This window comes from Syngnathoides biaculeatus, chromosome 6, assembly GCF_019802595.1.
Source record: "Syngnathoides biaculeatus isolate LvHL_M chromosome 6, ASM1980259v1, whole genome shotgun sequence".
Taxonomy (NCBI): domain Eukaryota; kingdom Metazoa; phylum Chordata; class Actinopteri; order Syngnathiformes; family Syngnathidae; genus Syngnathoides; species Syngnathoides biaculeatus.
In genome coordinates this window covers 23180745-23195765 of record NC_084645.1, presented here as the reverse complement: position 1 = coordinate 23195765, position 15021 = coordinate 23180745, and the positions used below count along the sequence as shown (strand labels likewise).

Here is a 15021-nt window from a genome sequence, read left to right as displayed (position 1 = left end):
TCAGAGTTAACATCAAAATACTTTGTATAAAAAACAAATTTATTGAAATAATCAAGATGAAGTACTTAGCATAACTGCTAAGTAGTGGATGGAGAAGAAGGGGAGGCGGTTCCTAGCTATTACGAAGGAACCTGGTCCTCAGTCCTCTACATCTCTACAAATATCAAAGAACCTTGTTTTGTGATCATTGTACCAGACATAGGAACGGAACCGTTCACGTGCGCTAAAATACGGGCCTTGTCTTTAATAACTGTCACCACGGTCACGTGACTGAAGCCTTGGTGGTTTTGCTGTCTCTCCTTTCTCCGTTTCCATGGTCATGGATTTTCTTTTGGCTGCAGAAGCATTGCTAAAAGACACAGCTTTCTTCTTTGGGGCCATAATGTCTAAAAAGGAGGGCGAAAAAATGCAAAGACACTCCCGGCGCACAAACACGGACTAGCATTAGCCAGACAAAATGGCGGACGTGGGACGGGCGTTGTAAAGTCGAAGAGTCTTCGGTCGAGACCGTCTTAATTTTGACAAAATGGGAAAAATCTTGACCTCACATGCAAGTTCTGCAGGATGGATGGACAAACGCACCCACATTCCAAGAACTTATTCCCAGAAAAGTGGAGCTGTTTTAGCCAAAAAGGGGAACTTCGGCGTTTAATTTCTCCATTCTGTTGGCGCGAAAAAATGAACCACAGTATGTAAATTTATTTGACAAAGATCTGCTCAGTGAAATGTCGTTAAACGACCAGCGCTAATGTCTCTTGTCTGGTCAACTGGTCGCCATAGTCAAAGGTTAGTAATGCAGAATAAGTGCTTTGTTTACCACCACAAGTTGGCCTGATAATTAGGAACTATTACAGTTGGAAGTGTGCCTAGCGGTGAGACAATTCAACTAGTCAAGAAAACAGGCACTGCCAAATTTACAGTCTCGCTGTAAAACTACTGTCACCCACCACCAGGAAATACAGCACAAAAACCACTTGTTTTCCCGGACAGTCTGGCCGATAGCGAACAGATTAACTATCAGTACAGGGATACTTTATGCGTGTATAGTTTTGGTATCCTTACAAAACAGCGGACTCACTGGGCGAGGCGCGCTCGTGGGCGCCCCGATGCCGTGTTCCCAAGGAGCCGCAAAACAGCTAGCGGTCGAGTGATGACGTCACCTTTTGAGTGCATCTGGGTTCATTAAACGCGATAAGTTTACCACAACTCCACTGACTCATCCCCGCCACATCCAGACATAAACAATCTTTGGATGGCTTCCAAAAAAAAAAAAAAAGAGTCCGCCCGCCCTCGTGAGTGTGCGGCGGGACAAAGACGAGTGGGCTCACTTCCCGTGTGACTTTTTACTTGAAATGATCGTCACTGATTAGCCTGCGGGCCACGGCAGCCTGTTGTCGGTCAGCTGGATATGAGAATGTTCACCACCGTGCAAACGGACCTAACCAACGGACCATCCTGTGCGTTACAACTCTTCACCGCAACACCGCTCCTCTAGAGGTAAAAAAACAACGGGGTGTTGCTCGTCAAACTCCGCACGCAGCTTATAGCAAGGCCTGGAAAAACCCATTTAGGATGTAATCCTTCAAGATGACATTCACATGCGCCGAGTTTAAGTAGCTTATACAAACGCCCCGCTGCAGTGACTGGAGTTTCGGCAGGAATGATGAAGTGTCTCTTGAGGACCTTTTGTCAATGTGACTACCCGCCACCCAGCCCTCCGAAAAACACTCAGGGCTAAATTTATCCTGAGTGGAAATTGTGAACCGCATCATCATCATAAGAAATGTTCAGTTGCGGCGGTGAATAGCAGCAAGTTAGCAAGACCCAAAAAACAAAACAAAACAGAGAAACCTCAAGCGAAGACACTTATCCTGTCTGGAGCCACAACAAAGGCCTGTCGTCCTGCTCAACACCTAGCTGCTAATCCCTCATTCCCGGTTTGATTGTGTGGAAAAGAGCGAGACAGAGGAGAGCGAACGTCCCGGGCTGCTCTCGCAGACACCGAGGCTGACAGGGAGTGCCGCAGTACGCTGGAAATTGCAACTTTGGGGTCAGATTGGGGCGGCCGATACGGTCTCAAACAGAGTCGACTGAAGTATTTGCATACAAGTACAGATGCTTATGTAAAAGGTAGAAGCAATGATTCAACCCCTGTAAGTAATAAGTACATGCAAAAATTTACTCGAGTATAAATGAATTCAGTAAACGGGTGTTTTGATAACTTGGCATAATGAAAAAAAAAAAACTAAAACTTTTGCCCCCGTTACAACTGACAGTCCACACCCTGAGAAGCAAAAAAATGACATGCTCATGCTGTTGTTTGCTACCGCTCTCATGCTACCAAAACAATGTTTCCGTAACTTTGCTACACTGTAAACCGGCTAACAAAAATGCATTTTTCTTTTGTGTCATCATTTAAACGCCGATTTTAACAAAGTGAGGAGCATGTAGAACCTAAAAATTGGAGGTAACTCACTGACTAGCTTGTTAGTTTTGACACACATAGCGCCGTCATTTGCACATCTAGTTACCTTTTAGCGCTGCTGTTTGAGGGTGTGCGTGACCTAAGTGTCAAAAAAATTCAGATGTCATCGATTGGCTGCCGTGTTCATCAATCATGCAATGGGGTGGATGATAAGCTGGAGTCTTTTTTTTTTATTATTATTAAATGTCACATGATGTCATGAGATCCAATACCGATTTAATGCAACAAGTTTTTTCCAAGCGTTCACAGTTTGGACAATAAAAGTAACGTCGCTGATTTGCCTCATCAATTAATCATGCATCACTCCCTTTATGTGCAATACCATACGGCTCTCCATAACGTACATTACAGTTTAATGAACATTCCCCCAGCTGTTTAAAAGCTTCAGAGCAGGGTGACGTCACACGGCCGCTGTAAAAACCACTCACAGTGTGTTCCGTACAGTATATTTATGCAGGCAGGGGATCCTGTGGGAAGAGCCAAAATTAGCAATGGATATTGAAAGGTCATAAGAGCAGTGGGAATGGGACTCCTGTTGACGCAGCTTGTCCAATCACATTTATTGGCTTTAACCCGAGACGACGAGAACAGACAAGAGTGGAGGAAAAACCAAAGCAGAACATTAACCCCTAAAAGATGTGAAAAGGAATTCCTTGAAAATGTTGATGTCGTCCTACAGGGAAGTCGAACCGCAAGAGCCAGACGTCTCGAAGGGCTGAGCAGACTTTGCTGGAGCTTGTTTTACTGTTGTTTAAACAGCGCATTTCTGCAGCGCAGTCTGCGGAAGCCTCCGGAGGACTTGTTTTTCACAAGCCTGTGTGGTATGCAGGCACGGCCCAGCCCAGTCCGATCCAGCACACGGCAAGCCGGTTGGCATTCCTGCTCCATGCAGCAATTAAGGCTCATCTCGAGGCCTCTGCTCCCTCCCTACACAGCCGTAACCCAACAAGGCGGGACGTGTCTTTGTTCAAGTCTTTCGATTCTCACCTCGGCATTTAGTCCTCGTCTCTAATTTTAGCTGCGACACGTTTCTAGGTGACAATGAGCTTCTAGAAAAGCAGCAAGAAAACTTGTACAACGAGAAATCAAAACCAAAGACCAACATAATTTAGTCTGCTGACTCCCCTACAAAAAAAAAAAACGTTATCAGGCATGAGGATTTCGGCAAGTATGGTAACCGATCTTTCGGTTCTGTTGATTTTTGTCCTGGGAAACGATTTTTTTGGTTCCCATTGATAATGCTCATGGGAACCGGATTTTATATGTACTTCAGAATAAAGCCTTAGCAGGCATTGAGCATTTTGTTTTTACGCTTAGCGACATGTTTGACTAGCGTTTGAGTGACCCGGATATGAATAACTCGACCTTGCGCATGCGTAGCGCAGAAGCGGAAACCGGTGCTGTTTGTAAACCACACTGACAAAGCTGGGCGTTTTAATCATTAAAAATAAAGCTGTTCATGTAGGTTTGTTTTATACAGATTGTTGTATTTCGTTGAGAACTTGTTTTACATTCCACAGATGGGTGAATTTTATTAAAAGTAACCCCTGAGATCTGGGGAAACGCACTTTCGGTTCCGTGTTTTCTCAGGCTGGGTAACGACACGGTAACGGAACAATCGTTTCCGTGAAATGCTCATGCCTGCGTTATGAAAGTAATCTGTTCATAAAATATTTGTACCTGTACAAGCAAAGTTTGATTTAACATCCCTCATTAAAGTTAAGCACTGTTAATCAAAACAATCGTTATGACCATTTGACAATGCGTAAAGAACAATAAATGATTCATCAAATAACTCGAACAATTACATTCCATAAAAGTTTCAGCAAAATCTCTGCCTCAATTTTTCCCAGACGGACTAATGTGACTGCAAGTTGAATCCCCCGCCCTGTGAATTTGGGAACATTTCACAGATCACACTGAAGATGAAGTGCAACGTGTACCACAGCGGAACATCTCCGTTTGCCGACAGATGGTAACGTATCAATGTTAGCTATTTTATTTTTTTTAGCTATAGACACTTCATCGAACATAGACAACAGCCAGCCAACCAACTTGACGCTCTCATTCGATGATGGCCACCCCACTCATGAATTCAGGCCTTGCCCTGTCTAGCCTAACACGTCTGTCCGGGATGCATGTGCAAAGAGCTTCTTTCAAATTTCTCCCCAGTTTTCGTCAAAGCACTCCTAAAATCCTCTTTAAATGCTCCGTTGGGATGTAACATGAGTCAGATGATGGGTGGATTAAATTGTATTGTTTGAAAATCCATCAATAGAGCTAGACTTACAATGTACGTCATTTTTTCCAACATGGTTCATACCATTGCAAGGGTTTCTTTCAATGAAATCCAAAACTGCGGGAGATATGCAAAAATTGACAGGAAACAAGCAAATCGTCTGTGAGCGGTACGGCAACGTGACGGCGCACACGTAAACGGATGAATAATGCAAATTAATTGTCGGGACGTGAACGCAAATCTTGCAGAATTCAAACAAGCTCGGCCATTCATGCAGCTGGGGGCCACATGACATGCCTGCAGCAGAGGGATTAGGACGATCAGCTGAGCGCGACTCAATACCACATTGTTCCCCGCTGCTCACCGCTTGTTTTTCCTCCAAAGCCCGCAGCTTATCAAAGGAGGACAGGACCAAAACGCCTGCCAAAATCCAATCACTCCCAGTCCACTTCTTAGCTGTAAAGTGCAAAAAAAAAAAAAAAAAAAACAGCAGCCCTGGTGCCACAATGTCAAGGTTTTTGGGCAGTTTGAAATGCACCCGCCCTCCCGCCTACACCCAAACAAAACACGGGGTGCTTTTTGTAAAGCAAGCTCATGTTCGGGACAAACAAACATGACAAATGCCAATTGAAGAAATCATCTTTGGCCTTGAGATTACACAAGAGTGTTGGGGCTTTGTTGGCAGGCCGCATCTGCATGGAGGGGCAAAAGGTGGCCACGCAGCACGCGAGGGTGTGCCGGCTGGAATCCAGCATCCATTCGGCCTCTCATTGTCTCTGCTGCAAAGCGATCACAAACAGAAGCGCCAAATTGAAGGCCTGTCCACCATGGACTTGATCCGTGGAGCTTGTAGTTGCACTATGACTGATGACCTTCAAGTTAAATTGTTATTTAATATTAAATATTAAAAGTAACGTATGAAAATAAGAGTTTTATGTATCTCATCTGGGGAACAGTGATCTTGGATGGTTTATCATGTGTTATCTTAAAGCGGAAATCCAGTGGTTTGCATTAACAATGTATCCAATAGGTCATGTAATATGTACTCTATCTCATTTAATAGTGTTTTGATGAGATTTTTATCAACAATTACGAATTTTCAGGGGCGCTGCCATTTTTGCTCAGCCGGGAAGCGATCTCACGGCTCCGTCGCTCGGCGGAGAGAGCTCGTCAGACTCCGCGTCGTGCCACCCGAAGAACCATCCGAATATTCAACATTATTTACAGCCGAGCGGCGGAGCTGTGAGCTCGCTCGGCCTTGGAGCAAGCTCACAGCTCCCCCGCTTGGCGGCAATATTTACAGCCACAGGTTCAAATCTGTATGGAAGTATTCCTCCGTCTTCCCGATCAACCGAACGACCGAGCCGCTCACGACTGTGTATGGAAGTACTCCTCCGTCTTGCCGATCAACCGATACTGCTATTTCTTCATCAGATGAGGATAAATCCGAGAAATCAGCGCTGGGCATAATGGTGTCCCGTTTAATCGAGCGTTTGGAACGGCACGTAACACGTTACATCCGCCCACGAAGGTTAATGTGACTTGCGAAAATGACAGCACCCCTGAAAATTCGTAATTGTCAATAAAAATCTTCTCAAAACACTATTAAATGAGAGAGGATTTAACATCACATTGTCAAGATAGAGTACACATTACGTGACCTATAGGATACATTGTTAATGCAAACCACTGGATATCCCCTTTAAATAATAACCACTATTATAATGACATTTTTTTGCAATGTGAACTCAAGGCGCCATCTGGATTGGAGGCAGAAAAACTGGGACTTGGGAGGGCCACGTTTCAGTTCTGCCATTTCAAAGGCCGTTTATGTCTACAGTGTCGCAATTTTCAGTTTCAAGACTGTATCTTTATAGGCTTGGCATTTGTTCCATACTATAAAAGAACCCCAGCAGTACTAGACCCTGCCGTCAAGTTTGAAAATCTAATCAATCAAACCACTAGAAAGTAACTGCTGAGCCTTGTTATTGAAACCTGGCTGTTTTGTACCAAATAGTCGAAAGTTTTACACGCAAGCGGGAAGACCCAATAGTGTAAAGTCATCCAAGCAAGTATTTCTTCAAGAATAACCAGTGCCTAGTTCCATTTATCCATCGCAGAATTTGAACACTCAGCAACTAAAAGTGGAATCGATGCAATAAAAGAAAATAACCTGAATTTATGCAGTTCCTCTTGTACAAAAAGTAGCAGCAACGAAAACAGCTTACAGGTTTGAGCTACCTTTTATATACGGTACGAATGAAGATAAACATCGGCGCAGCATCCCTGACCGGCCATTGCACATCAGGAAATGTGCACAGAAAGCACTCGGAATGCTGTTTTGAAGAGCCACATCAGCAGCGTCTCGTTTTAAGAGGAGGGCTCGAGCGAAGCAAAAGACATTTGAACCCGCATCTGGCCTGCGCCGCCGCCGCTCAAACAGTCGTTAGGAAGATTAAAAATGTGCTCACCTGGCAATCACACAGACAGGCCCGTGCTTGGGTGGCTGGCAACCGGCGAGCGTGTAAGTAAGTAAATAAATACACTGTTGGCTCAAACTATGCTAACATTGCACCTGATGCCAACGAACCAACGTGCATTATGTGGGTAGACTTCGGTTCTTTAGGAGATTAAAGGGAGGCTTTTGGGAATGAAAGAGCGTCAAAGCAGTACTACAACCAGATTAAGGAAGAAAAAACACGCAACGCACCACAGGATAAATTGATCAGGATAATCTTTAAGAGACAGCTGAGAATCAACCTTTGAAATGAAGCAATATCACACTTTTTAGTACCAGCACCAATGTGCAGTCCAACGGATGGTGAAAACGTCTCCCGAGAACAGGAATTTATTTCAAGGTGTTTATTTGTCATATGTTTGTGTGTACACTAAAATTCAGTGAAAAGTAACGAAGACGGACTCGTGTCGCGCACTTAAATTCCGTGAAAATAAACGAGGTGTACGTACTTAAATTCCAAGTTAAATAGTATACAGTCCGTATAAAATAACATCTAATAAAACTGCAGTATAAACCGTGTGTGATTGCATAAACGAGTGTTTGAGAGACAGGATAGGAAGTGACGACTTGTTTGGAAGCAAAAGCAAGATTCCACCGCCCTTCTGGGTAGAAGCTTGAGGAATACCAAACAAGGGTATTGAACACCGTGTCCAATACAAAACGCCAACCAGAGTACACCCTAGGTGTAGTGTGTTTGCTCCAAATTCGCAAAATGGGGAAAAATATTTGTAAACAAAAGGAAAAGGACAAATTTGTCAAAGCACAAAGCCCAGATCAGCAAAAATATTGACATAAATAGATTCCAAAATAGAATTTCGCTGGCCATCTTAATTCGCGAACACACAGAACAAGAACAAAAGTGCAAGAACAAAAGCGGGACGAGCATGCTGCAGTAGACAACGTTGTGGTTGCTGTAGTCACTACAGCAAACTTCATTCAGCCCACCCGGCCTGACTCAACAACACGAAAGACAAAACTAATCCACAAGACAATTTCTAGGTGAGGTTTACTGTTTGAATCTGACACCTAAAATAAATTAGGAAACATTGCACAGTATTAATCCATTTTCTATACTGCTTATTGTCACTAGGGTTGAGTGCCAAAACATTCAACTAAACCACGTTGTGCCAAAGGAAATTCCGAAAGCTTAAAGCTAACAGAAAATGGAAAACGCTGTAGGTGGGCTGACGGAAATTAGCATCAATGTGGCGGCAATTTTAAACCTGACAACGGCTACATTAACAGAGTCTCGAGCTACCAATTCCATTTTTTTTGTCACCTACGATTCCACTGCTTTTACCGCTTTAAATGCCAAATTTCATTACCGTGATAACGCCAACGCGTATCCTGCTTTAGATGTTTGTGGTTTGTCCGTGTTTTCTTTCTCACCTATGTAGAGGGACGAGTCTTTCTTCTTGACATGATCGTCAATGTAGGACACCCCGAGGGGCTGCACAGGCGTCGCTCCGATCCCCAGCAGGACCTGAGCTCCGATTAGCAGCAGGTACATCATGTTGGTGTTGGTCTTGTTGGCGCAAGCCGTGTCCTCTGCCAACTGGACCTCCCTGCTGCTGGCATTGGAGCACACGTCCCGCCCCACGTGAGTCCTCCACGTGTCGCCGATCTCGTACTTGTTAGTCAAAAACTCGGGGAGAGCGGACAAGAGGGCGCCGAGCGCCATGATGATGCCCCCGCAGCCGATCAGGCGGGGCCGATGCGCCTTGGCGCCGAAGTAGCTGACAAACAGGATCAGGGCCAGGTTGCCGATCTCAAAGCTGCTGGCGATCACGCCGACGTCGGCGCTTTGCAGGTTGAAGCGCCGCTCCAGGGTGGTCAGCACACTCACCTGCAAACGACGGCGCACGGTTAAGTCGGGAGTAAAACGCAAGGACATATTCAAAAGCCAGAGCTGGAGTTTCACAGTCAAAATATAAACACTCCCGTGTTTTCATCATCCATTACGTTGCCTTTCCATTGGAAAACGTCAAAACAACTACGCGGATCAGTTGTTCCAGTGTGGTGCATTGGTGCCGACACGCCTGTTTCCCATTAGCTGGCCAGTCGTGCTTCAATTTCCACGACTGTAAACGAGGAACAGCTCATCCTAATATTCTCTCTTCCCCCAGCTGTCATCTACACGCAACAGAAAGAATCCACTAACTTCCCGCAGAAAGTGCCGATCAGATGATCAAATAATCACCCATCGGGCTACTTTCAAATCAGTCCCAAATGGTCCTCATGAGCACAATCAGGATTTTCCATTTTCCCAGGGATTCCTTCAAAAAGTCTGCAGCTATGAGAATAAATATCAACTTGTGGTTTTACACATTTTTCCACTGAGTGCTCAATCCGCCTGATGCAATTTCTGCTTATTTTGGATGACTGTTGATCAGTCGCGGGTGTACTCCACCTCTCAACCAGAATCTTTTGGGTTGGGAACTCCGCGTGAGCCTGCATGGTGTAGAAACTGGATGGATGGTTGTGTGGATGACTACGTAAACAAATGAATTGATTAGGTTCGTTTACCAAGTCTTACGCCCATGTTACCCTGAGAATGCCTGATCTCCTCAGATCTCGGAAGCTAACCGGTTTTTGGCCCTGGTTAGTACTTGGATGGGAGACCGCCTGGGAATACCAGGTGCTGTAAGCTTCTCTCCCCGTCTAGAATGCAGAGGGGTTGCGTCAGGAAGGGCATCCGGCGTAAAACCGTGCCAAACAAATATGCGTTCATCTGAGATGACAGGCTGTGGCGACCCCTAACGGGACAAGCCGAAAGGAAAAGAAGAAGACGTTCGTTTACCAAGGCCACAGGTGCCGCTACAATCCCTAACCATATAACTGTTTGAGGCTATCAGAAACCGGAAGACGGTCATTTGGGGAAAAGGAATCGGAGCTGCCAGGTTACCTGGAGTCCCCCCATGTCGTGTCATTCTGGACCAGACAAAAAAAAAAAAAAAAAGCCCCACTTCAAGGATGCAGCCGAGCTTCAAACCATAAACCTTCAAACTGTGAGACAGACGTACTAACCACGCGTGCCTGGAGTCATTCTTGAACATTCAAAATGAAGAAGGCTCAAATGAACAAATGGTTTCAGTTTTACTGACCTAAAACAAGCGAGAATCAGAAGGAAACTATAAAAGTTTTTTTGTTGTTTTTTTTTTTTTTTTTTTTTACATTTAGTGTGTGTGTGTGTGTGGTGTTGTTTTTATGTACAAAAGGGAAAAATCTGGAAGTGTCACATTTTTTTTTAAAAAAGTGGTTCTCTGCAGAAGCAGAATCGCAGCAGGTTGTTCTCGCAGCTGTTGTGACAACTACGCCGTCCCCTTCACGAATCGTCACAGCATGGCGAGCCCGACCGGTGGAAACGCTGAGCGCCGAGTGTCCTTGGGCCAAGAGAGGGTTGACGGAGAACTTCGGAACGAGCCGCGACGTCTCTTCCCCCGCGGCGGCTCTTTCTCGCGCCGGATAAAGGCCGCATTAACGCGCGGCCGGCTGCCTCGGCCTCGCCCGGGATCCGACGGGGGTGGCGACGTCTCATCCTGTTCTTGGAAACTTGTGCCAGGGCTGACTGCAACCTGTTGACACGACAGCTCTGGTGCAAGGCTGCGAGGAAGTAATCATCCTGTCCAATCAGATACCATTCAGCGAAGGTTAGCCTCAGCACGAGACGTGAGCGAGAGCTGAACGACGCGCTGGGAACACGTGCTTCACGTGTTCATGTTTTACATGCTCGTGCACTTCCACTCTAACGTCGACCAGACAGCCTTCCAAGAGGTTTTGAACTCAACATAAATTACATCATGTAGGGGGAAGGAGCAGACTGCCTACTAGGGAGAAACCGCAGCTACATCTCGTCAACCTCGCCGCTCGAAATGCAGGGGGAAGTGTTTCACAAGTTGCGTGGCAACAAAATAAACCTCACCCAGTCGTGGGACATCCCATTGCCTCACAGAGAAGAACGAGTCCTGTCAAAGGACATTTTTTCCTGCCTCTTGGCTCAGACGAGTCTGCTGGGAGCTTTGAGACGAAAGAGGCTCGAAATGTTAGTCGAGGAGGGAACAACAAACGCTAACTTCCTCGCGTAATTCTCTTGAGGTATCCAATGTCACTTAATTCTTCCAAAAACGATCATTTATTACTTGCAAATACATCTTTCTTCATCTATCTGTGCCAGCGACGTATCGTGACAGACAGAATAATTGAACGCGCTCCCGTCGGAGGGCAGAAGTTACAATAATTCATACAAAACGATGAGTCACGGCTTCCTGCGAGAAAATGTACTTCCCCAGATTTCACGGTGTTCATTTTCAAAGTAAATGGAGAGCTAATGATTTCAATTTTCATACTTGGGGGGTGGTCTGTAACCCAACCCCAGCGATGGACAGGGGGGATTACTATAAATATAGTCCAGATTTCCATATCCTTTCAACTGCCTGTCACTTCGGTTTTGTAAAAATTAACCTGTTCAAAGGGCATTCTGAATTATGTATCAACTCTCGACGGCCGCAGTAGTGTTAATGATAAATATACCTGGGTGACAAAGCGGTAATTAATTCCGCTGAATTATTAATTACCACTTGACTTAATTTGGCAATGACTCCCTAAAACGACAGACATGAATACGTTTTGAGTTTTTGGATATGGCTACGGTTCAAATGCTGCTCAGGCGTTAGCGGTATCAACCATCACGAAGGCTATACAGGCTATACTCTTTAAAGGGATTGCTTTGGTGATCAAAAGCTAAGTGTTCCGGCTTATTTGAGCCGTCTGGGTAAAAAAGCGACTTCGGTACCGCTAATTGCAACATATGACGACATTTTGCCACCTGGCGCGTTGATTACAGCTCCGGGCTAATTATCAGCTCTCGCAAAAAAAAAGAAAAAAGATCGCAATGATAGCGAGGTTTGTCGGTGCGCTGACAGCAAGCGCTTTTAGATCCTATCATCCAATTAGGGACTCTTATAGATGGCACTTGATCATCCAGAAAATCTCAGCGTGCTGGCGGCAAACGTCATAAGCCGGCGAGGGTCAGGTGCCGGCTGGTCCGGGTAATTGTTCCTATGACATTTACGGCTGTGTTTGAACAGGTGTCCAAACCACTTGAAAAGCCTTCTGAAGGTTTACTGCGTTATTGACTTGGCTTGTCGACGTTTAGATTCAGTATACTGAGAATTTGGAGTACCCAAAGAGTACTGCTGTCCCTTGAAGTACACAGTACACGCTATGATGAATTAGCGGACTGTTCAATTTCCAGGAACAATTACGTGCAAAAGTCAAGCATTGCCTGTGAGAGAACCATCGCAACAGAAAGCAAACTTCCTTAGCAGGGTCTTCAGTAACCCCATTTGACTCTTATTTATAGTTTTGCACCAGTTACACAAATGTAACAAATTGGCCTCATCTGGAACCAATTCCATTGACAGGCGTATTACGCAAATTGTTAAGGGGTACCAAAATTAGATCACCAATACTGTCGTACCATAGGGTTAGTCAAGGTACTCATTTAACTGTCTTTTAGGAACTTCATTTCCAAGTAATTTCCTTCTGGAAAGTCTGTCTTGGGATTGCAGTTTGGCTTTTCCAGAACAAACACACTGATATCAGTATAGGTGCGTCCCAAACAGTATATTATTTTAAAGTTTCCTCAAAATGACCTTTTTTTTTGTGCGGCCATACCTATATCCAACCAACCGGTCCACAAAAGACCCTCGCTTGTTACATTTGTACCCACTCTGCCCTTTTCTCCAGTAACAAGTCATTGTATGTACTCATAAAGTTTTTCAAGGTACCACAGCTTTCTCCTGCACGTGTTCTAACTGGAGACCGGACGCTCCACCGTAAGCACAAACATTAACATTCAAATGTTTATTTATTTCAAGCGAGTTGAGGAAACAGCCCCCACCGAAAAATCAACATTGCTAACGCCGGCGCGACAAGTTCACCGCCCGAGGTCGTAAAGTGAGTCCTACGAGAGAGAATCGATGTTCAAGGTTGCCTCGACTTTTGTGCGTTTTAATCAAATTGGTAGATGAGGAGCGAGGAGGAACACTGCACGGCGCAAGAGTTTAACCTTGAAAGGCATTTCTGCAAGCATCAATAAAGCACTGGCATCCTAAAAGACGATTAATCTCAAGATGTAAACGCTTTAAGGTCATTGATTAGTTTGGCTCTTTCATTAAAGGAGCTAGCCAACATTTTTTTTCCACCCTCTTGGTAATGATTTCCAGAGAAAAGATGCCGCGCTCAGGAACATGATTCCACCTTTGGATGGACACAAGCTTGTCACTCAAAAGTATAGTCTAGGCACAATTTGATTTTTTACAGCTTTTTGGCCTTGAAAACAGGAGCCCAATAATTAGCCTTACTCATATTAGTGTATAAGCTAGCTTCAAAACCGTATAAGTGCAACTTTCCCATGCTTCCTGTTGGATCCAGTGTGCGTTCCAAGTGCTATCTGATAGCATATAAACCCAAATTCACCATCGATTCAGCTATTCCTCAAAATCATCGGTGTCAAACTCAAGGCCCAAGGTCCGGATGCGGCTCGCCACATCATTTTACGCGCCCCCGCGGAAGCAAATCCTGATCGTCAACTTCCGTGATTTTTTTTTTGCTAAAAGCTGCACCCAAATTCCAGATTGTCAAAATAATAAACAATAATGTCATATACTGCATTTAAGTGTTACTAAACCCCTTTTCTACTGTTAATTAGTCTTTAATACTTTGGACAAACTATTGTCCTTGTGTTTTGATTTCAAAACTACTTAGCCCTAAATGTGTTGGGTACTGCTATGAGGAAAGTCATAAATAAAATGCGACCCCAGACAAAAAGGAGTGTTATTCAATTTAGAGTCGACTTACGCCCATGTTACCCTGAGAACGCCCGATCTCCTCAGATCTCGGAAGCTAACCGGTTTTTGGCCCTGGTTAGTACTTGGTTGGGAGACCACCCGGGAATACCAGGTGCTGTAAGCTTCTCTCCCCGGCTAAAATGCAGAGGGGTTGCGTCAGGAAGGGCATCCGGCGTAAAACTGTGCCAAACAAATACGCGTTCATCTGAGATGACATGCTGTGGCGACCCCTAACGGGACAAGCCGAAAGGAAAAGAAGATTCAATTTAGAGTCGAAATTGATTCACCTTTGGTCCGCTTGGCGTGTCACGGAGTTATATGCACGAGGGACATATTGGAACAAAAAAAAAACCCCAACAAAACGGGAACCAAAACAAGCAGCTTCAGAGTGAAACTGATGTGTTCAATCTCAAAATTTAATATTTAGCGTCAGTTTGGATTCCCATGTAAATGCGGAACAAACTGGAATCGGATAAGATTTGAAATCGTCAACAGGTGATTTATTTGTATTTCTACATCTTAGTGAATCGAAATAAAATCATTTAAATGAATACCGAATAAAATCACAAGATATAGAATCTAAATTTCATCAATTTGTGATTAACAACAACCGATTGATCTTATTTTAAAAGTGTGCACCTTATTTTAATATTCCCCTTGCTCCCGATTGATTAGTATAAGAAATCATTGATCTGCGACATCTGCTTTTTAAAAAAAAAAATGCAACAGCCAATAAGAGATTTGATTTAAAATTGGGTAAAATTCAGGGATTTGTCTTTAATTAGGCATTTAATTCTTCATATAAGTTGATGCCACGCTGCTGAGAGTTCCCAGAAGAATTTTGAAACAAATATCTGTTGTAGATTACAAAAATAACACATTTGAAACGTCGCAAATCCTAAAAGCCGTTTTATAAACATATCCTTTA

General features: G+C 44.4%; 1 protein-coding gene, 1 long non-coding RNA gene and 1 pseudogene across 3 annotated transcripts in view; 2 read left to right on the top strand and 1 right to left on the bottom strand.

Annotated features, from left to right (window-relative positions):
- The window catches only part of slco3a1a (solute carrier organic anion transporter family member 3A1a), a 42034-nt gene that overhangs the window by 26376 nt on the left and 637 nt on the right, over positions 1-15021 (bottom strand). Inside the window, exon 2 of the mRNA XM_061821729.1 lies at positions 8632-9088. Coding sequence (XP_061677713.1) covers positions 8632-9088 — 457 coding nt within the window. The remainder of the gene's footprint in view (positions 1-8631; positions 9089-15021) is intronic.
- LOC133501776 (uncharacterized) lies at positions 1356-14033 on the top strand. 2 transcript variants are annotated; one of them, XR_009795273.1, is made up of 4 exons: positions 1356-1497; positions 4339-4460; positions 8640-8842; positions 10512-14033. It is a non-coding gene; the product is annotated as an uncharacterized LOC133501776 (long non-coding RNA). The 2 variants fall into 2 exon arrangements; XR_009795272.1 differs by lacking the exon at positions 10512-14033 and adding an exon at positions 9369-10431.
- LOC133502826 (5S ribosomal RNA) lies at positions 14098-14217 on the top strand (annotated as a pseudogene).